The sequence below is a fragment of the Electrophorus electricus genome, chromosome 15 (genome assembly GCF_013358815.1).
Source record: "Electrophorus electricus isolate fEleEle1 chromosome 15, fEleEle1.pri, whole genome shotgun sequence".
Lineage (NCBI taxonomy): Eukaryota > Metazoa > Chordata > Actinopteri > Gymnotiformes > Gymnotidae > Electrophorus > Electrophorus electricus.
The window spans coordinates 3,961,743-3,985,193 of record NC_049549.1 but is presented as its reverse complement, the minus strand read 5'-3'; the positions used below and the strand labels follow the sequence as shown (position 1 = coordinate 3,985,193).

Genomic DNA, 23,451 nt, shown 5'->3' with positions numbered 1-23,451 from the left:
AGAAATTTGATATATTTAGTTTCAAAACATACCCTTGACAGTGACTAGTGGCGGGTAGACTAGTAGTAGACAATTTCCACAAATTGTGGGAGCGTATTGACTGCCATCTTCTGGTAAACTTGAGACAATACAGAGAATTCTCTAACTCGGCAACAAAAGATGCAAATGCCACAAGCAATGGTCAGAGCTACTTTGCTCAGTCATGTGTTGGTAATACTTTAGATTTTCATATGCAATAACCTAGAATGTTCTGATAATGGGTAGTTATTTATTTAGAAATAATATATAATTATGTTATATAGTTATAATACATTATAATAAAACCACAATAAAATATGTATTTTAAAAAACACAAGATATTGTGTAATACAAATATTATCCAATTTTCTGTAACATAATTATCTATATACTACACCACGTGTGCCCATGGATATAGGCTATCAGAGTTTAGCCTAATGTTAAACAACTGTACTATGACCGACAGTGCAACAGTATATCTGTAAATTATTTGGTCAGTCCATGTAGCCTTTTGTCTTACTATGCAGACTCAGCTCTGTACACACAACATCTTATCGGTTTTGGCCAAACTCATCAAAGCCTTTCATGAGCCTCAAACGAAACTCTCGTCTTGGTGGTGTGATAAAGAGACGGGTTTCCACCGCAAATTACCCCCTTTTGCCTGGTTTCCGGCATTTGCAGAAACAGTAAGGTTGTCTAGGAAGCGACCACGTCCTGCACCGAGAACACCGCCCGCGTCGCACTGGCACCCTTAAACGCAGCCACTGATTGGCTATTACGCACTGGCACCCATAAATGCAGTCGCTGATTGGCTATTATGCGCTGGCACCCCTAAACGCAATCGCTGATTGGCTATTACGCGCTGGCACCCCTAAACGCAATCGCTGATTGGCTATTACGCGCTGGCACCCCTAAAAGCAGTCGTTGATTGGCTATTAGGTAAGTCTCTACCACCGCCGTCCCGTTCGAGGCTAAGTTGAGCGCAGTCTGTCATTTGCGCTACCGTTAAATGGAGGAGCGGCCCTCTGTAGGGGCGGTTGAACCACATCCCGGCGATGGAGCAGAGCGTGGGGCAGGTCGCTCGCAGTTACCGGTGAACAATGATCAGAGGCGTCGCCACCTCCAGGACGAGGAAACGCAGAAGAAGAAAACAGGTGAAAGCCTAGCTTAGCCAAGCTATCCACGGTGTCTTACCCGCCCCTCAACTTTTAACTCAACTTCACATATGCTCTCCCGGATGACTTCTACTGCTGTTTAAAGGTGTAAAAATCCCGTGTCTTCCTGGTGGGCCGTGTGCAGGCGTTTAATTTATGACTGTCATCGACGTTAACGCCGTTGCCATGGCTGGTTGTTGTCTAGTTAGCTTAGCATAGCTAGCGTGTGTGGACGTTGACCTTGTGCGCCGGCTTCCTCTGGTGCTCAGCGCTTTCTTTCTGACAAACGTCGTAGCCGTTTCTAGCCATTAGTCGTGGTGTGAATGTGACTCGCAAAGCGCGTGATATTTGTGCGGAAAATGTGTAAGGTTTGAGGGATAAATCGCGTTGTTAGCCTAGCTTCGCCGCTCGCTTCCACGGCAACGCTTAACCGGCGCGAGGGGAACGTTCCTCGCTCGTGCTGTTATTTCCTGTCCGCCATGTTGGATCCGAACGCACAACCAAAGTTCATTTCTGGGCGCTCTGTTCACGGGAAATGCACTTTTGCGACTGGGTACTAAAAATCGGGACGTTTGTAGCTGTGGTCGGCAAATAAAAAAATGACACGGCGTTCAAATAACGACACCGAGGTCAAATCCCGGTTGTTTTGCTACAGCGGTTAGCCGGGGTTAGCTGGACGGCTAGCTGTCGGTGTCCAGGGCCTGTTGCTCGTGTGACGAGGCCTGTCAGTAATGGCTCTCTTTCCTTAAAATGCCCTTTCTCTGTCAGTCAAAGTCGTCCCAGTGTTCAGAGAAAAAAAACGACGTGTTACTACTTCAGCGTCTTCGGCCAACGTTAGTGTCCCTAGATGTAGTCAACCTGACGAGTTAGCGAGCTAGCCTAGTTCAGCTATCTGTCTTTACACCCAAAAATCACCGAGCCAACTAGTCCGGCATTGAAGAAACAAAACCCACACAATACACCACAAATACAATCCCGAAACGAGCCAATTTGTGTTATGTCTTTTTTTAAGATAGATAGATGGCAGCTGGTTATGTTGGTCATAACTGTATGCTTGTTCGTCATATACAGTTAACCTACAAATAGGACTAACTATTTAACTACTATATAACTAACTCTGTGGGTGGAGCTCGCAGCCCTAGCAGTGTAGTGCATATATAAAACAATGATTTTTCATTACTAATGAGGTTACGTACAAAGAGCCAATTGCTCAAGTCATGCTGGCCTCAGCTTGCTTGCTGGTTAGCTTTAAGCTGGTTTACTGCACTGTTCCCAGTTTATTATCCAGTACAGCACCGTTGAAGTGAATAAGGGCATTAATAAGCGTTATTTCTTAGGCCAGCAGCGCTCTCTAACGCTACTGCCGGTGATGATTGGACTCCGGTAAGAGAACAGCCCAGATATGACTGAACTCCATTTTGACACGTCATGCCTCCAGTTTAAAAATAGGGTGAAGTTACAATGTCTTAGGCCAGTGAAAGGACTTATCAGGATACTATCAGCTTCAGATTGCAGAAGTCAGAAAGAACCTTAGCTTGGTTAATGAAGACCGGTACGCTTACACAGTTTACTGCCCCTTGATGAATTCTTGTTAACTGAAGTGGTGCATGCAACCTCTGCTCAGATGTAGCGGAATTGTGTTTAGTGTGAGTGTGTTTGATTTTTATGTTGTTAGCAATCATGTTTTGGTGTTCAGAAGAGGATGTTGACGGCTCTGGTGTGTACAAGTTTCCGTTCACTCAGCGAAACTGACAGAGATGTTTGTGTAAAAAAACGCCTTATAACGTTTCAGTAACAAGTTACAGTGCTTCAGCTAAAATAGCTTCCCCCTTTTTTGCAGTTACACAGTGATGGTTAAATCAAATTATTCAACTTGCACACTTAGTGTGTGTTTGTTTTTAGTGTGGTCTAATTGTATATATGAATCTCTGAACTCAAGTAGTACTGATAAATTTTAAACAGGAGTGTTTCAGTATTTGCATTGTAGAAGCCAGTAATCCACATGACCCTGGCCCTTTGCAATCACACATATCTAGTCCAAATATTCAGTCCACTCATGCAAACATTTACTAGACTTGGCCTGTTCCAATAAGAAGTGAAGAACTGGTTTAGATTTGTGCTGACACTGCTTGATCTTTATGTTAATCATTTGACTCAGTTTTGGTTTTTTGTCCCCATCTTCTGTTTTACTCACAGAAAATGGAAAAATAAATGCATCTATAGTTGAGGGAGAGGAAATTCCCACATCCCTTAACCCAAGCAGTTACTCTTTCAGTCAAAATGGTGGCAGACACCTACTAGGAACCAACCTGCAACTGAAACCTTCTGGACAGTCCTTAAATGCTGCCCTGAAGGGGGAAGGGAAAGGCAATAACACGAGCAGAAACAACATGGACTACAAAAATGACAAGCCCTCGGAACTGATCACACATGAGGGCAAAAAGGAGGCGTTGGCTTCACTAAACGGCATAGTGGCGCTCAACTGCGGCTCACTTACCAACGGCTATCCCGGCAAGCTTGGCACAGAAGATGGCAGCGGCTCCGAAAGCGGTTACACCACTCCAAAGAAGCGTCGGGCCCAGCGGAACGGCAAGGCCACGGACCACGTGAACATTTCTCTCCAGGGGAAGGCCATGCAGCAGGCTAACAAGCCGGATCCGGAGCCCACAGCTTCGGAACTAGCAGACAGGACGCCGGGGCCGCAGGCGGAGCCCGGCCGAGCCGCGTCGAAAGCAGACGGCCATCCCGGTGTCCCCACAAAAGCCAGAGAGGTGCCCGCAAACCCAGTCATGCCATCCACGTCTGAGGTTCAGCATAAAAACTCTGACAGCAAAGTGTCCAGCAAGAAATTTGAGGATAAGCCCAGCAAGGTGAAGGTGGTCGCATCCACCAAAGAGGACTCATGGACTTTGTTCAAGCCTCCGCCTGTGTTTCCCGTGGACAACAGTAGCGCTAAAATAGTGCCTAAGATCAGTTATGCAAGCAAAGTGAAGGAGAACCTCAATAAGACAGCCCAAGCTGGCGGAGAGGCTCTCTCTACAGCTCCCCAGGTGCCTGGGAGACCATCGCAGGTCCCCATGTCTGCAGTGAAGACCATCACCTCGGCTAGCTTTACCAACGGTCCTCTGGCAGGGGAGGGCAATGGCTGCCCCCTGCCAGGTCCCCATTTCAGCTCGGTGGGAAGCTCGACGTCCGGGCTGACCTCCTCCACTGCTGGCGCTGACAACGTAGCATCCCCCTCTGGCAACAGCACTGCCGTCACCCCCTCCGTGGCTGAGCCCAGGAAGCCTAGCCTGTTTGTTTACCCCCACTCGCCATCCAATATGCAACTCTCTCTCCCCAGTGGTCGCCAGGCAGACCCTCCTGCCTCCACAACCAATCAGAAGTCTCTGGGGGACATTTTTCAGAACCAGTGGGGGTTGTCTTTTATCAATGAGCCCAGTGCCGGCCCGGAAGGCCTGGCATGCTTCCCCACCCCGAAGGACAAACCCGTGGAGGTGAGCTTTCAAGGAGGCTGCCCCACCACGGCAACCGTGTCCCCTTCTGGCACCTCCCAGATGCTGGCGCAGCCACCTTTCCCCAAGGCTTACGAGCTGGATAAACGGACTAGTGCTCAGACCTTGAGTAAAGGCATAAGCCCCGCCCAACCTGCTGCCAACAGCCCCACCCCGGAAGCCTCCCCCCAGGCCTGCAGTCTCGCACTGGACTCCCAGAGCGACGGCGCTGGGCTTCCTGGTGCATTGGTGTTTTGCCCTTCTTCCTCTAAGGATATTGGCACTGAGCTGACTCACATCTCCCTGGCTGCACCCAAGCTGACTTTGGGCAAAGAGCAGGGCCACTCGAAGGGCTTCGAGCGCAGGGCCAGCTGGGGCTTATTTGATCTAAAAGCTGCTGTAGTTTATCACACTAAAGGTGACCACCTTTTCATTCTCTTTAATTTGGCAATTTGCTTATTTTTATATATTTAACACTGTCATGCAGACATCATTTAGTAGCTTGCTGTTACTGAAGTATGAATTAAAATGGGGAAAGTTTTTAATTTGTGCAAAAGAGCTTTTGTTTTAACTCATTTACATTACTAAAGTTATGAATAACTTTACTGAATTTGTCTATGCAAATATTATTTAGACACATAAGGTATTACTTATTAGACTTGAAATTTCAAATAAATAGCCTGCCCAAAATGTCAACAGTTAATTTTTGAACATTTATTGATGGATTTTCAAGTTCATATTATTCTTTCTCTGTTCCTGCACATGGATCAGACCACTAGACAGAAGTTTCTTGATAACTTGGAGCTGTGTGTGTATTAATATTCCGTTTTGTTCTTTTTCAGAAATGGAATATATTTTGAATTTGCAAAAACACGGTAAGTGTCAGCGTGACCTGATTTGTTCCCACCAGTGCTCCCTTCCCTCTGACGTTAGTCGCAGTAGCCAGCATGTGTACAGAACCAGCTTTGGTATAGCAGATCTGTCCCATTTAACACACCATTGCCTTTGCTTCTGAAACACAACCTGAATGACAGAGCTGACTGGCTTAATTCACTTTAATAATTCCTGTGTTCTCCACTGTCCTTCCCCAGATCCAACTCGTGTAGTTCTCTACAGTGAGTCTAAGAATGGTCCTGACCAGTGAGGCAGTGACTGGACTGTGCTTCCTCAGCCGGGCTCTGCTAAAAAGGTGCGCTGCGTGCACCGTGGCCGCTGCTGGACTTCCTGGAACAGAACAAACCCACTCTAGAGATGGACATTAAAATAAAATAAATAAAACACACAAAACACAAGGACTTTGCCAGCAGTTGAGACTGAGTGCAGGAGAGAGGTGGAGGTTTGGAGACACGGGTTGGCTTGATTAGAATGGGGACTGAAGAACTGAAACCTGGCAGCTCTCCTCTGAAGCTGTGTAGCGAATGCTTTTTGCCGAAGACAATTCAAGTGACTCTAGAGCTCTTAGATTCGGCCTTGTCCCGGCATCGAGCAACGGTTTTTCGTTGGAAGTGCTCTGGACGTGGGGGTGGCTAGCTTCGTCCTGCTGGTTGCCGAAGAACAGGAAGCACCTCGCAATGCCTCCACGGTTTCCGCTGCGAATTCAACAGTCACATGGACAAAGTGTGTTCTTTGTGTTTGTGCACACTGAATTCATATGGACTCTACCAAGATGTAGGCATGGAAAAATGCTGCCCTCTGGTGAATGGGTGGAGTGCAGTTGTCTGTGGTCAGACAAAACAAATGGCTATTTAATTTTCAGGGGACATAAAACCATTTAAGTCAAGGGGGAAGATAGCCTTGGGATAATTGTCTTAATCTCTTTGAGTTTGGATCAATCATCTGGTTACGTTTCCAGTTTTTTCCCCCACATTACATTTTCTTTTCAGTGAAACACTTAAAACAGACATTGAAATCCTGAGGCAGGTTATAGGGTACACTTAAACTTGGAGTCTGTTCTCATTTAAGTGCAAACTGCTCTCTGTGTGTCTCCTCTGGAAGATTAGCAAGCGCTGTTGTTCAGTAGTCTTATTGTTGTCGTTTTTCACCAACCTGCCATCTGACAACTGTTTGTGTCTCGTGCTGCCTGTGTACACTGATGGCAGAGATGAAGCTATAGCCTAACCTTTTACCGTATATCATTTTATGTTTGCAATTTTATATTAACTGTTAGATCCCAGAGGACTAATAAATAAGATGAACTTGGTTATAATTGCTTCAATTCCAATGCTAACTGGCGCAGCAGTAATATTTTTACTTCATTGCAGCATTTCGCGCAGATTTGTTTGTTTGTTTTTTCCTTAATCCCACTTGCTCTCTTTGGTGTACTTTTGCACAGGCGAAACGGATTCTGCTGTTGTGTCAGGGTGTTCACTAGGGCTAGGCCAAGGTTTAGTGTGACGAGCAGCCACTCAACACGATCTGGCCATTTTATTTCACGCGACTGAAGAGTAAACCTAGCTTTTTGCATTTTACACCACATTCACGCGCTCACATTTTATGGGTCCTTGTGTGCTTGTTGAAGTTGAGGCAAGTGTTCAGACTTTCTGCCCTTATGTAGCCTGAAGGTGGTGTTTGTTTGTTTTTTTCTTTTTTTGGTTCTTCTTCTCTTTCTTTATCTCCTCCCTTTCTGTGTCAGGAAGCAAATACTAAGATTAACCTTTTTCTCTTATCTCATCACAAGTTAATTGGTTCAAACACACACAAAAAATGAGTAGCACTTTATGTATTATTTTAAATTGTATTATCTTGAATGTTGACATATCAGTGCATAATTGAGTTATAGTAATTATGAATAGGCTACTAACTAACTTCTTAAAAAAAAAACAAAAAAAAAAAAACTGGACTGGCAGTCCAGAAGATAAAACAGAAAAGGGAATGATGGAACATTTGAAGAGTGACTCAGGTAGAATTAGGGCAACGTTCTCGTAAACTCAATGTATGGACAGTGTTATTGCCAAAAACAAAAAGGGCGTCCTTCCCTTGTACAAGCCTTCCTTCCTCCACCTGAAGGACCTGATTTTTAGCATAAAGCCAAGTGGACAAGTGGACAAGGCGCTGGAGTGGGTCGCTTGGCCACCTTTTACCTTCCTTTTCCTCTATGGCCATAGATCACGGCTAGGGTCAGACATCAGGAGCTCAGAAAAACAAACTGGAAGATCTTTTAGCAGTCCTATCTGATGCCACCCATTTCGCCCATGTTGATGTCTTCATTGGCTCTGTATAGAGATGTTTAGGTGGAAATGCTCTTTATATGTACAGGAGGGTTATAAAGTTATGATGTTTCCGTTGCCCTAACCTGGGTGGGTGGGTTATTTATTTATTTTTTTTTGGTGTAGCTTTTTAATCCGCCTTCTGTGGATGATGTTTCTGAAGCTGGCTAGCTATAAAACCCCAGATCTCACACGGAGCTGGATTTTAAAGCTTCACCCCAACACACTATGTCAGCCAGATCATTCAGTTTTTCAACTTGCAGCATGACATTGTATCCATGGGATATGGGCTGTGTGGTTGTTTGTAAGCGCTGCTCTCGCTGTTCTAATTCAGTCTGCAGGCCGGTTCAAAGCAGCTGCGTGTAACGTGCCCACACCTTTTATTTTGGCCGCAATATGCATTGATACGCTCCCCACAATTCCCTGAAAGCTGGCTTCGCAGTCCCTTTGCCTCAGTTGGTCCTAATTGTGGAAGTCAGACAAACCTGTGGTGTTTACTTTACTTTAAAGAAATCCATGTAGGGTATAATATTTTTCTTCCTGTCTCCAAAGACTGTTTACAGTTGTTTGTGTAGGGGTACTACACACTTTTTACGTTAACCCATGTGCCCTTAGAGTACGCCGAGTTTGCTCTTTGCCCTCCCCGCATGACCTTTTGTCACAATGACCCCTTTCAGCCCAGCGGACTGTCCCCTGCTTCCAGTCTGAAGGGGTCAAGACACTGCAGGTGCAGAATTGTGATGCACAGAAAGCAAACTTACCCTGCGTTTGTTAGGTTATGCACATTGAATGCATATTTTCTTTATCTGATCAGTAAGAAGCACTTATTTCCCAACAATTTCAGAGTTAACAGCTACATATAATTATGCACACTGTACTAAAACCTTGTCACCTCTTTAACCCCACCCCTTAAACTAGTATGTAAAGCCAAGAGCGCAGAGAGAGACAGTCGTGCAGATGTAGTTAAAATGGACTGTTTCTCTATTCTGTAATATGAAAATGCTTCTATGTTGACATGTACATCTCCTTTTATTTATATATATATATATATATATATATATATATATATATATATATATATATATATATATATATATATATATATATATATAAAAATCTCTCCTTGTGTCTTTTTGAACAGGTGTGTGCGTGTGTCTGTCTGCCTGCCTGCCTGTGTGTCTGCGTTTGGGCATGTCTATTTGTCTTCATCTTAACTGCTCAAAGATATGCAAGTCAATATTGAGAACTTACCACTAAGTTCTGCGTGCCTGTGCTGTAAGAAATATTAAATGGATAAGAACATGGATGAAAATCTTTCTTGCCCCTCCCCATATCTTTCCCAAAAAGTTTTAAGTTGTGCCATGTTTTGACTGTTAAAAATTTGAATTTAATATTTCATTTGTATGTTGGCTCTGTCTACATTTCTTACAGTGGTAATGAAGAAGGGGCAACCCAACATTTCAAGAATCTATCACTGCTAATAAACTTGCTGAAAATGAACTGTATGTTTGTCACATATATTCCCCAGTGTCTTTGACAGCGCAGTAGTTTCAAACAAGCTGCCTACCAAGGTAGTACTTTTTTTATGCATCTGTAAGTTTACAAGAGTTCTCTATCTTGCAAGCCAAATCCTCTCACTATTTTCACATAGGTATTACAAAATCTTATACTTGCTTTGTTTCCTTGTTGAGTTACTTCTGCTTTTTATTACATTTTGCATAATTACTATAATGCACATGGGATGTGGGGCAGGCAGCAGTCGCAACTCTCCCTAGCTTTTGTTTGTTGGCTCTGCTCCTAAAAGTGATTCAGTGGGACTGGAATGTGGGAGGTTGTCCACTTCCGGGGGGGGATTCAGGATTTGTCCGTGGGATGTGGCTGAAGTTACCTCGCTTGGTCCGAATTGGTGTGCAATGAAAAATGAATCTTACTTCAATACTGTATATGAAACACAGGACCTGTCTATAAACAGACAGTTTGTTCTTTTCATTTTTCACTGGTGTATGCCATCTGTAAAACAGACCGTCAAATAAAGAAACAATTAATCTGCTATACGGAATATGGGAGCATGGTAGTGTCTCCTTGTTTTAAATAATAAAAGTACAAAATGGAAAAGAAATCCTGTCTGTCATTCTTCACTTATTGGTTGTTTATGCATTTTCTTACCACTGGGAGGCACTGTTGTCTAATACATCATGTTATAGGTACATTAAAAAAATTTGAAAATTAGTTTTTAACAGATGGTAACTGTATGAATTATCCTTAGGAATAAATATTGCTTTGCAGTGGACACTAATATTAATTGTCAACAGAGAAGAGTGTAGAATAGCATAAACATTATCATTTATTCACTAATTTCCAGTTCCAATTATTAGGGGTCCAAGCACATAACACCGAACCCTTATTGTAATGGCTGTTTTTTTCTCCCTTATTGGCAGCAAAGACCATAAAGCCTTGGAAAACCAAACTTGACAGAAAGGTGCAGTGTGTGTGAAATCATTTGCAAATAATAATACGTGCAGTGTGTGTGTGTGTGTGTGTGTGATAATTTGAAAATCATTTGACTGTGATATACCAATCAACAGTCCCTTGGTGGAGCTTTAATTAATCCTAAATGCATTAATTTGCAAAGAGCTTGATCAATATTTATGAAATTTGAAAGGCATATTTCAAAGTTGATTTTGAGATAGCTGACCAAATTTGGCACATCTTTGTTAATAGGGGGTGCTATAATATGCAGGTAACTGTTTCTCAGTAACAGCTAGCCTGATTAACCTGAAGATCTTTATCTGTGTGACATGTTTGATTTAAATCATGCTTCCAAAAAAGCCTGATAACTTCATTATAATTGTTTATTATAATTGTCTTAGGTTTTCTGCTATAGTTGATTGTAACACAGTTTTCAAAACTTGTCCTGAATTTGTACCAAAATTTCTTACAAAAAAATTATTTCTTACAAAAATGTATTTTGTAAAAATTCTCAAAATTCTAAAGCTTTAAAAGAAAGAAATTTGTCAAATTTGGCTAAAACCAGCCTAATGGGATGAATCATGTAAAAATGAACTAGGGTGCTACAGCATATTTGCAATTGTACAACACATTTATAGCTCTAACTTTGGATTCGAGTGACCTAGAGGCAAAGTTATTCAGCAGGGACCTGCTGTATAACTACAGTCCTTTTCAGACTGCCATTGTGGATTTGGAGATAATTTGCACAATATCAAAAAGGTGCTTTCCCCCCCCCCCCCCCCCAATTGTCACAAATTTTGTATTAAAATAGTCACAAAGAATGAATCTCAACTTTTATCAAAAATGTAGATATTTGTACACAGTATGGTGTCAATGCCAATCCAAGGTCCACTTATTAATTAAAAACAGCTGTAATTCAGGAATTTTTTGAGTAATTCTCATGAAACTTTATTTATGGACTTTGAGGTGCAGTTTCAGCAATAGAGGGCCCTATATATACATCATCATAAATATATATGTACACTATACAACATAGAAAAAGTTATTGTAATTATGAATAAGAAATTTAAACAGTGTAATACTTTGTGTTACATTGTTATAAGCCTTCCCGTGAAATGTGCTTTTCAAACTAGTCATGTAGTCATTTGCATATAGGTATAGAAGCAATTAACAGTTTGCTTATAAATAATGATCAAAAATATAATGACTTTGTAAACATACCATAGCTGCCACATATCAGTCAGTCTCCTTTTTTTTTTATAATCAGTTAGCAAAATGGGAACTGCATGGAGGCCATGGAGTGTCTGATTGTCACAAAACCCGAATGGCATATACAAAAATACATGCTGTGGATGCATGCAGAATTTATTTGGAATCAGTCTTTGGGGAGTGTTATAGGCCCCAGTTTTGTGTCATATCTGAATAATATGACTGCTGAATTGCTCTTTATAAAACAGAAAAACTACTGGTTTTAAAATAGAATACACCCGAGATGCAAACCCCCCAAGCAAAATACAGAGACCGGTGAACTTGCATCAGTATGGGGTGCTATCACATCAACTGCCAGCTTGCAAAGACATGCTAAAACATGCTTGGACAATGTGGATCATCACTTACGGCTATATTTAGACATATAGTTGGAAAAAAACAAACAGGTCTTAATGAAGTCAGATTTTACAGAGAAGTTAATAAAAGTAAATAAACAACATAAATAAGCAAGAGAGAACTTTCATTGTGTTCTGTTTATTCTCAACCGCCCACCCAGATAATCCAGAGGTGTAGTCTGAAGATAAAGGATTTCTGCCTTCATTTACTGTGAAGACTTTTATCAAGCATGGAACATATACATGCTTATGGAGAGAAGGACAGTGTGCTCTTGTGTGCCATATCCACAGGGACCATCCACTCTAAAAGGCAATAATAATGAATAATGAATGGACCGTGTTCCCTGGGCTCCTTGCCAATTCAAGCATGTCCTCTTAAGATCCGCAAATGCCAAAAAAGTAGAACAGCAAATGAAAATGTCAGTACCGCCTATCACCTCTGGTCTCCGATGCTTTTCACCAGACTGTTAAATTTCCCAAACGTTCTAAATCAAAGCTCCCATTAACGTGATCAGACACCGGCGTGGCTCATAATGGTTTGGGGTACATGTGAGGATGGAAAAAAAGTGATCATGTCACAAACGTGAGCAATTTTACTCCCCTCTTCACGCCCTCCAATGGAAATGTGCCCAAGGCAGAGGTCTAAAAATAGACTGGAGAAATATTCGGTGCTCTTTAAATAGAGCTGACTCCCGGAGTGAGAGGTCAGTACCAGCAGGCCTCTGTGAAGGCCTCTTCATACTGCAGCTGTGTCAAAAATGCAACACACGCTTTTGCTGGGTTTCATTTGCACTTTTCACACAGGCCTGCCTCTCTCTCTCTCTCTCTCCTTTTCTCTCTCTCTCTCTCTCTCTCTCTCACTCTAATTTTTCTCTCTTAAATCCCTCTCATTTGTCTTTTTTCTGTTTCTCTCTCCCTCTTTCATGGGCTTCGTGAAGTTAAATGCTTCATTGTCTCACTATCAGCTTCAGTGATTGTGCATTTCTGGACTTTGTCCTGCAACCCCCACCCACCCCCCCCCCCCCCCCCCCCAAAAAAAAAAGCTGTCATGACAAGGAGTCCCTACTTATACAATGGTTTCAGCAAGTATCCAGACTCCTTTATTTGTTGCATACTTTATTGTGTTGTGGATTTATTTTTGTATGGAAGTAATTACCATGTACCATCAATCCCTACTTTATCACCCAAAAAAATATGAAGTGAAAACATTTTTTAGAAAATTTAATTACAAATCTGAAATCTCTTATTCACAGAAGTATTCAGACCCTTTACTCAATACCTTGTAAAAGCCCCTTTGACAGCCTTACACAGCTACATTTGGGCAGTTTATCCCATTACTCATGACAAAACCTCTTAAGTTCCATCAGACGGGAAGGCAAGCATCTGTGAACTGCCATATCCTGCTCCCTCCGCAGATGTTAGATGAGGTTTAATTCTGGGCTTTGCCTGCGCTACAGGACACTCAAGGACACCTTACATTATGTCTTTCATATCTGGAATGTATCTGGATTTACTTTTGCTGGATTCTGGTTACGCCTTTCACTAAACTTCGTCCTTGATGTGACCATATGAGATCCAGTCTCTCTCTCCCATGTAAAACGCACACCAATCCACACATTGTTTCAGTTGCCATATTATTTCCAGCATTACATGCTGTTAAATAAAGGCAGAAAACATCTACAACAAGCCACAATGCATCTGCTGTGGCACAAGAGCAGGCGTGTACATATTGGTATGCGGATACAGAAGACACATTCCATTTACACTTGTATTAAATGTGATCAAGATGCCACGAATATGTTTACACATGGCTTTTTCTGCGGTCAAGTGAACCCCGTGTGCTCCAACCATCAAAAACGCAAGTTAATACAAGGTGTAAAGTGGCTCTCAGAGACCTGCCCTGAAGCCAATCCAGTACTGTTATGGTTCTGTGCTTCGTGTCATTGTCTTGTTAAAAGGTGAACTGTTGCCCCAGTCTGAATTTGCATGTGCTCTGGAGGAGATATTCTGCAGGGATGTTCCTGTGTTTGGCTGCCTTTATCTCTTTACCTCCATAACATGAAGCTGCCACCTCCTTTTCTCACCGTAGGGATTGTAGCCAGGTGATTATAGCCAGGTGATGTACAGTGCCTACTTTTGCACAAAACAGTTCATTTTTCATCTCATCGAACCAGAGAATCATGTTGCCGGAGTCTTTTCCAGAGTGCTTTCCAAGCAGGCTGTCATATGCCTTTTGCTCCACATTGGCTTCCATCTTGCCACTCTGCCAAAAAGGCCTGATTTATGGAACTGGTTATCCCTCCAGTAGATTCTCCCACTTATGCACAGCCCTTCAGAGTTTTTTTTAGAGTGACTGTTGAGTTCTGTTTTACCTCCCTGAGCAAGGCCTTTTTTTGCCTCAATGCCCAGTTTGACCCCTATGGCCAGCTCTAGATAGGTTCAAATTGTGCCATGCTCCTTCTGTTTCAAAATCATTGCGACCATTGTGGTCCTGGGAACACTCAAAGCCTTAGATAGTGTTTTACATCCTGGTCCTTATCTGCGAGTTGCCGCAATTTGATTGCAGCGATCCACACACGATTCCTTGGATGTCGTGGCTTGTTTTTTTGTTTTGTTTTGTTTTTTTTCCTGACAATGCATTGTAAATTATGGGCCCTTATAACAGGCCAACTCAAATTGCAACAGATGGACTCCAACAGAGTTCTAGCCACATGTCAAAGATAATTAAAGCAAATGGGATGCACCTGACCACAATTTGGAGTATCACATCAAAGAGTCTGAATACTTTTGTGAATAAAAGGCTTCAGTTTTTAATTTTTAATTAACTTTTGAAACTAAAAACACGTTTTCACTTCACTGTGGGTGATTAAGTGTAGATTGATGGCTAAAAATGGCAATTATATCCATTCAAAATCAAATCAAAGCGTGCAACAAGTAAAGGACTTTGAATACTTTCTGAATCCACTATACATATCTAATGCAAGGATAACTAGCACCTACTAGCTTTTATTCATGACTACTAAATGAGTATCAGTAGGTATCCAGCTGTAGACACAGTAAGATATATCCTGGAGGTACACTTAAATCAACAGGTCGAGGTCAGTTTATTGCTATGGATTTATATTTTGACATTTACTTATGGGTACCTTGCAACTTCAAAGCAGCATAGCACACCTTCAGTGTAAGTCAGTAATGGTTTCATTTCAAATTACACATTGCTTTTGCAGTGGTTATACAATTCCTTTGACAATGAGGAAATTCTCACCTAAAGACTCAATTACTCCAAAAGGACCTTCTAGTCACATAAGGTCTTTATAATGTCATTCAAGACAAAACTGCAGTGCATTTTATTAATTTATTTTTAGGTTTGAATAGGGACTTTTGGTTTCTATCTATCTGCAGGTTCCCAATAGGATGATCATTTATTTCATTTAATTAGGTGAAGCAAAAGTCACGACATACAAATTGTTTATTTTGTGCAGGTTATACTTTCAGTTTAGATATAATATATCCTTGAAACATTCTCCACGGAGTAATGCATTACAGCCACTGTACAAATAAGCCTGCCAACAAAAGTGCCATGTGTGTGGTGTAATTACAGATCGTCTTCTGTCAATTACAGGCGTCTTCTGTCAAAGAGTTCTTCCTCACTGTACCTGAATATGAGGGAGTATTGATTGGGTAAATGCCCTTCATCTTCATTTATCATATTTCTAGCACACGGCAATGAACAGGCTGCCTTCGGAGTTTTCAGCCAACAGCATGTTTCTGTTCGAGATGCCTTTGCATAGCTTCAGGCCGTCGGTTTTCCGCTCCAGTTACAAACTATAGTCTGTGCAGGCCTATTCCATACATATCCTCTGCACGGTGCCCCAAGCACTGTGGCAGAATCTGAACTAGGACACCAGCTTTCTGTCTGCATCACCAGTCCTAGGTCACCTTAGTCTACACAGCACCTCCCTGGCGCAGACAGTAGAGCAGCATCTTCAAACCGTATCGATGATATCGGAGAATTGCAATTACCTGGGGCTACAGCTTCCTTCTCTTCCATCCTGTTCTTCTTCCTTCCATTTGTGTCTTTGCTTGTCTTCTTTTGTACTTTTTTGAAAAGTCTTTTTGAAGAGGTTTCTTGGTGTTCAGCTTGTACCCACAAAGCAGGACAAAGGGAAGGGAACAATAATGAATAAGTCTCACAAACTCAGCAGATATGTATAGCAAAGCAAACAATGCCTGTTAAGCGGATCAATTTCTGAATTTCAGCCATAACTACTGAATGTCTGCTTCGTATAACCCCACAACCCAATATCAAAACACATGTAAATGCATTTGAATATATGTATCAGGCAAATTGTATTTAACGTCAGATAGTAAATACCTTGTAGCATGGAGTTTTGATGACTAATGAAATACAATATCAAACTGGAATAAAGTCCTTAAGATAGAATGGAAATAAATACCTCAACAGGAGCACCTCCAAAAAATGAGACAATATTGTTGTAAGTGAAGAGCTTTATTTGAGAACACATGTGTATAATAGCATTATAAAGGCCAGTCAGAGCTATGTGCAGGGTGTAGGGTGTGTGCTGACGACCTCTGGTGTTGCAGAGGAAATTGGTAAATTAAGCACCATACTCATAAACCACATAGTGTCCATCAGCACACCTGGTGGTGAAAGGCATGCGTTATTTTTCTAAGATGATCTCTCTCCTCCTCCTGATTGCTTCAGGTTATTTTGAGGCACGTGTACCATGGCGCACCCGCATCTTCAGAGCCTCGCAACTCAAGAGGCACTCTGTGCTAGGAAAAGTACAAAAGGCAAGAAAAAGCAAAGCTTTGATCTGGCAAATACAGGAGCTGTAGTCTTAACAAAGTGGACTTGAGTGGATTTAAAGCTTATTTTACTTCAGATTGCTGTGTGTTTTGCAGAAGACACAACACCTTTCAACTCTACTGAAATGTGAAATATGCTTAGTTGTTCCTAAATCTACAGGACAGTGAGTCAATAATGTCTCCCAATCTCAAGAACTTATGCTTTCCACTGCCTTGTGCTCCCTCAGGGTCTTTTTACCAACAAATTAGTCCTGTTTAGAACCTTAACAATCAAGAGAAATCACTGGGAGTTTGGGGCAACAGTATCTCACAGGATTCAGGCAAGAAATCAGAACAAGATGTTGACCTCATACCGGAGGGCTCTGGGTCCAAGTGTTGATTCCCATACCACGATGTGGTGCCGTAGACCAGAGCAGCCCACACACAGCTACTTCCAGGTAAAGAGCTAGGGACATACTTAATATGCTGTCTAAACAGATTATATGCGTAAATAATCATTGTGCCATGGTCTTATGTGCATTAGCAACCAAATCATGAGTGAAGTCCAGGAAATGGGCTTGGACAGAGGTTTAATTACTTATAGAATGGTCTTGGTGTTTAAATATTGCAACATACGCTTTATATAAACCACAGTCTAAGCTATACATGGTCAGGACAGAGTAGTAGAGGGTGGGTTGTTCCTATTTGAGCATTTGGGTTTCTCTTCAGGAAAAAGGACAACAGGGCCTGATTACCATGTCTTCAGAGAGCCCGACTTAATCTGCCTGAACAGGTGACAAGCATAGCTAGCCTCAATGTGGATCATGTCACACTCATCTATAAGAACTAGGACTGCACTTAAAGGAGGACAGTGTCTTATTTTGAGCCTAGGCATGGGGATTAATTGCTTTGTTTTAAATAGTGACAGTATCTAATGAGAAATGTTGGGCAGTCACAGTTCCTGGAATTCTCCGTGGTGGCTCACCTTGAATTAGTCGCACTGCTTAATGCTACAACAGGGAGAGACTCAACAACTGGTAGCTCTCTAATTGCGATGACACGATTTCCTTGAAAGAATGGACTGTGTGACATTATGTCACCCAATGCCACATTAAAAATGTAAGTGGGTACATTTGTTTTATACAAGTCATGTGTTCTGGGTAGGTCTAATATTTAATAACTCATTTATATTTTATATATATTGTGCATTATCAATGTCTTCAGGTTATGATTCTTTTGTGTTTATTTTCAGTTAAAGATTAGATTAGATTATACTAGCTTGTTTAGATTAGCTTGACTAGCTAATAGACTAGATTAGCTTGTTTTCTGGCTAAAATAAATATAATGTATTCCAGACAAGAACATACCAACCATGGTAGTTTTAAAAACATAGTACTTTTGGAGTAGACTGAGATTTTTTTTTTACTTTCCAGACAACCTCGCAATGCATATATTACCTGTGAGTTATGTATTCTTTGACAACCAGACAGAATACACCACCAGTTCTGTAAAAATATTGAGAGATATCCTACTGGACACACTGCAGGGGAAATATGGGTGAGACACATCATTTTGTCATCATTTACATCCACCAAAATGCCCATTTAGAAGTTTCCTCTCCAGCCCCTGTCAAATTCAGCTGTTACTACTACAGTTATTTTTATTTGATAGCAGCTTTTAAAACATTTAGAATCTTGATGAAGTAGACTATTTTCAATTGTGTAGTATTTAACACACACACATATGTATGAGACTTGAAAAAGGGCCGGGATAAATAAACAGAACAAGGAGACAAAACATAAAAAGCACGTTTAAATATGTAAATACCGTTCTAAGTGTTTATTACTCAATACTGACTGTAACAGTAATAAGTCTTCGTGCGGATGTTGCGCATCTAAGGACAAAGACAATAAAGTTGCATGAATCATGATCACACAAACTTGGCCGCCCTTACCTTTACCCCGGGTTCGTCAACGACGTGCGGAATAATTGGCCAGCGGATCATGGCAATCATCTTCGTCCAAAAACGCTCCACAGTGGCGAGCGATAATTGGTTGCTTTGCGTCGCCTTAATCCGTTGTAGGCAACTGAGCCTGTAGCGCGCCATTTGGGCTCAGCGGCTCCATACGCTTCTACGACGATCCAGCCGCGCTCTTATAACCGCAATGGCGTCAGTTTCACACGCAACAGGGCCAGTCGCCGTCTCTCTCTCTGCAAGCCGATTGGACGTCCCAACATCAAAAGACGCGAGGCTCGCGTTGTGATTGGCCGAACGTCCGTCAATCACGACGGCACACGACGGAGTACCAGTGCAGCCCGGGCTGCGCGTTTAGGTCCTGGCAGCACCATCCGGCTGCGGGGTGAGGACACTGGCTGCTTGTTTTGTGACCGCAAACGAACACTGGATGTTTTTTTTTTCCTTTTGATCCCTTCATATATATTTATTTTTTGTTGTTGCTGCTGGATTTATGCCCACGCTGTTGAAAACAACGTCGCGGTGACCCAGCGGGGGGAAAAAAACACGCACCGGAATCGATGGGGAAGATAAGTTGACCGCCTTGCGAAGGATTTTTGTTTCGCCCGTTCTAGGGAAAGGGATCGCACGTCTGATCAACACGATGGGGGCTGCAGGAAAAGAGAGGCTTCGGCAATTTTGACATTTGGAGGAGAAGACAGCGACCCCGCATTTCGCATCCTTCGAGTCATTTCGCCGTGCCGTCCAGCTCGCTGCAAAGCTGAGCTTTCCGAACCGACTCGGGGAGGCTCGTCCGGCACTGGCCGAAGCGGGATTTGGCATTTATGGAGGGGATTCTGTCCACTTTTCAACACCGAAAATAAGTGAGGCGGTTTGCAGCCAGCTACCAAGTCGTCGGCCGTGGCCTTGCCTGAGATCCGTGCAACTTCCCCGAACTGCATGCAGCCCTGGCGGTGGAAACGGCGTCGGTGCTGGATCGGTGAACATGGCAAACGTGAAGAAATCTAAAAGATGAACGGCGCATTGCTCGGTCGACACGCATTCGTCGATTATTTCCCCTTTCACACTAAAAGAGGGAAATAAGAGCGGAGCTTCGAGCGCGGCGCGGTGCTTCCCTCCACCACCATGAGGGACAATTAAGGCCGTGCACAGTTTATTTATTGTGGGGGGAGCGGGTTTTTTTCTTTTCGTCGCATCCACATTATTTTATTGTTATTATTATTATTATTATTATTATTATTATTATTATTATTATTGTTATTATTATTATTATTTTCAGTTGGTTTAGCATTGTTTTCCTCATCTCGGATACTCTGGTTGTACGCGATTGTGATTGTAGTCAACATTTAGGGAATTTGCTGGTGGTGCCTGCGTATAGAACATTTTTCAGAAGTAGGTCAGATCTTAGAACAAGATAAAGCGCGCTGGCCGTGGAGTTGGCTGTAGGAGAGTGCGCACGCATGCTAATATGACATCAAGTCACACTTATTTTAATATATGCCGAGCAGTTTGGTTTGGATGTGTATGTCTCGGTTGCATAAATGACAGTTTGACGACCACTGCCGCTATCTCGACAGCCTTCCATCTCCTCGCCCGTTTGATCTCATTGGAGACCCATTTTGCTCTCGTCCCTTTTGTTTTTGTTGGGGTTTTTTTTCCTCTCCCGGCTGTTGAGTGAATGGCTCTTTGCGGAACGACGGCTACCAACGCCGCAAAAATGATGGCTGCGTACAACGGCGGCGCGTCGGCAGTGGCGGCCCATCACGCACACCACCACCACCAGCTAGCGCATCTCGCTCCCCCGCACCTCCAGCAGCAGCAGCAGCAGCAGCAGCAGCAGCAGCAGCAGCAGCCGCAGCAGCACCACCACCACCCGGGTCAGCACCATCTGCAGCACCCCGGCTCGGCCGCGGCGGTGCACCCCGTGCAGCAGCACGCCTCCACGGCGGCGGCGGCGGCGGCGGCCGCGGCGGCGGCGGTGATGCTGAACCCCAGCCAGCAGCAGCCGTACTTTCCCTCGCCCGCTCCGGGACAAGCTCCCGGCCCGGCGGCGGCCGCGGCGCCGGCGCAGGTGCAGGCGGCGGCGGCGGCGGCCGTCAAGGCGCACCACCACCATCACCAGCATCACTTGCAGCATCAGCAGCTGGACATTGAACCCGACAGGCCCATCGGATACGGAGCTTTCGGCGTCGTCTGGTAAGGGCGGGCTGCTTACGTTTAAACGAGTTGCCGCCGCTTTTTAAGACATTGTTTCTAAGCCAGAGCGTAGTTGGACCAACAGATGTAAACTTCTGTGTAGTAGAGCCGGAGTGCGGCAGGAACTCGCATGGAATCTGTTGACGGCCAGAAAGTCAGGCGAAAATAGATTTTACGTCGAAAAAAATTTAGTCGCTTTGAGCCAGCGTTTAGGGACCACGGAGGGCATTGATGTCGATGCATCCGTGAGGCTCGATATCTTCACCTGGGACGGTAGTAGCAGGGAAAGTCGCTTTTGTCCCGGAGCAGATAAGAAACAGAAGATCAGCCCTAGTTAAGAGACAAGAGTCGGTCGTTGTCAGTTCTTAATTAGTTTGAACAAAAAAGACTAATTCGTCGGCAAGATGCTTTTGATGATTCTCTGATGAACTTTTATAGACAACGTGCAGTAAATAAATGGGTAGACTAATTGTGGCTGACAGTGGGCAGTCTGAGGACTGAAGAAAAGAGATGAAAAGCTGACTCGCCATGTGCGAAAAGGAGAGGAGTTAAGGTCCTTGTCCTTCGGAGAAAAACCCAAACACGCTCCTTGATGCAGGAATATCAGCCTTTCACTTATCGCAGACGCTCTTCCAGGGAGCTGTTGACTGAGCTCAAGTTAAGGAGTTCCAATTTGCAGCATACACTTGAAGATGAATGTGGAAAAAAAACACATGATGTGTTTAGTTTCCCAACTTTATTTTCAGTTTTAAGCTATAAGCCGAGGACCTTACCAATCATTTAGTTCTGTCTTTTCTGTTCCTTATGCTAACGCAGAGCATTAGTCAATTATCAGGTTATTCAGATGAATAACTTTTGAGTTCCCTGCTTAAGTTCGTGTTCCCTGCTGCACGAAACCGACATGAAGGTTAATTTATATTTACAGTATAGATAGAACTTAGATCACATCAATAACAAAAACCCTTGGTGCATCAAGCTTTGCACTATCCTACCCAATGCTTTCGGAAATCGGACTGCTTTCGAACCCGACCCTTCCTGAGTGCAATAAAGGCTCTCAGTCTTCAGACGCAGTTTGGATCCCTCCACTGGGGACGTAGGGATGCTGCAGCCTTTCCGTGCCCTTTGTGCGCTCGTTCTGTGCCCCGACGCCTTGCCCCCTCATCGCCCGACCTTTCCCGAGAGCCATTTCCCGGGGCTCGCTGTCTGCACTCCAGCTGCGCCTGCTCACCGCTCCCGCGTTTCTCAGGCCACAGAGCCAGGCTCACCTGAGCTCTGTCCCCAGGCTCGTCGCGCTTCGAGATGGGCGAGGGAAACCCCTCGCTGCAGCGTGCGCTGCCCCCACCTGCTACCAGGCTATGGGGCGGAGTTGCAACCTTTTAATTCTTTCTTATTTTAACATGTATTGGAGCATTCCGCACAGGGAGTTAATAGTCTGTGGAAGAGTGGCTATGGGAGGGAAAGGAAGGTAGAGGAGGATAGGAAGAGAATTAGCACCAGCCCGGGCCCTGGCTCATCCGCGGAACATGGGCTTTGGAGAGCGCGCTAAAGTGTAGTGAGTGTTCTCTGGTGCATGCAGCTGTGAAAGGTTGAGTAAATTGAATCTGGCCCTGGCATGGAGAGCTTGCGTGTCATGTGTTCCCCTCCGCGTTCAGCACACACAGGACTGGGGCTTTGCAAATTAAAATTTAATTCCTCGTCCCCGCCTCCTTCAGCTGTGTGCTGAGCAACGTGATACGTGTAACTGCGCAGCTTTGGTGTTTGGTAGCAGTTATTTTCTGATATGAATCACAATACCTGATTTGAAGTAGGTTAGATATACACTAGGTGAGTATAGAAATGGCTGGATATGTGGGCACACTCATTGATAAGTCTGTAGTGCTTTGTATCCTCATAAAGGACATTTAAGGTCTTGAAAACGCTAAAATAATTGACATTTTATATCACATAGACACTTTGAGAAACCTTTGTTGCACACAGCAGCCATCAGGAAATGAATTGGGAAATACCTTAATTTCCTCTTTTCCCCCAAGAGCTCTGGTCGTTACAGCCAGGAAGGTGATCTGTGAGCTTACAGTTGGAAATCCCTAATCAATGTCCTGCTCGGAATGCCGGCCACACGAGTGCATGTATATTCTGAAAGGCCCTGGAAATGCATCAGACTGTGGGTCTGGTAGCACAAGGCTGACTGAGATTAGTGGCACCAAAAGAACAGGGAGAAATGAAGATGCAACATTATATCGTTCCGGTGTGAATTTTTAATGCAATTTCTCTTTTTGTAAACACTTCATGTGCTGTTTGCAGGTTTTATTCCAGTATTTGAATTCTGGATCACAGAGGGCTTTAAAAGAATTTAATGGGATTTAATTTAATGGAAACGGCTATGAATTTTAAAGTTTTATCTCCATTGTCAATATCTGGGGTTTTGAAGTGGTTCACTAGACTCTAATGGGAATGAGACATGAGGGTTTTTGGGTTTTTTTGTTTTGTTTTTTTGTTTTTTTAGTAACACATCAAGTTCTTTATGAT

General features: G+C 43.4%; 2 protein-coding genes across 2 annotated transcripts in view; both read left to right on the top strand.

Annotated features, from left to right (window-relative positions):
- Positions 1 to 987: 987 nt before the first annotated feature.
- nufip2 (nuclear FMR1 interacting protein 2) lies at positions 988 to 7,497 on the top strand. Its single transcript, XM_035534246.1, has 4 exons — positions 988 to 1,172; positions 3,369 to 5,084; positions 5,509 to 5,541; positions 5,758 to 7,497. Exons 1-4 carry the CDS (start codon positions 1,028 to 1,030, stop codon positions 5,808 to 5,810), a joined length of 1,947 nt encoding a protein of 648 aa, XP_035390139.1. The 5' UTR covers positions 988 to 1,027; the 3' UTR covers positions 5,811 to 7,497.
- An 11,586-nt stretch (positions 7,498 to 19,083) lies between these two features.
- The window catches only part of nlk2 (nemo-like kinase, type 2), a 40,992-nt gene continuing 36,624 nt past the window's right edge, over positions 19,084 to 23,451 (top strand). Inside the window, exon 1 of the mRNA XM_035534407.1 lies at positions 19,084 to 20,925. Within this exon, the coding sequence (XP_035390300.1) occupies positions 20,408 to 20,925 (518 nt within the window). The 5' untranslated portion in view covers positions 19,084 to 20,407. The remainder of the gene's footprint in view (positions 20,926 to 23,451) is intronic.

Excerpts from the sequence above, each read along its gene's own strand:
- nufip2 (XM_035534246.1), top strand. The coding sequence starts at position 1,028 with ATGGAGGAGCGGCCCTCTGTAGGGGCGGTTGAACCACATCCCGGCGAT. Across the intron at positions 5,085-5,508 it reads TGTAGTTTATCACACTAAAG|AAATGGAATATATTTTGAAT; the intron begins GTGACCACCTTT and ends GTTCTTTTTCAG. Across the intron at positions 5,542-5,757 it reads TTTGAATTTGCAAAAACACG|ATCCAACTCGTGTAGTTCTC; the intron begins GTAAGTGTCAGC and ends GTCCTTCCCCAG.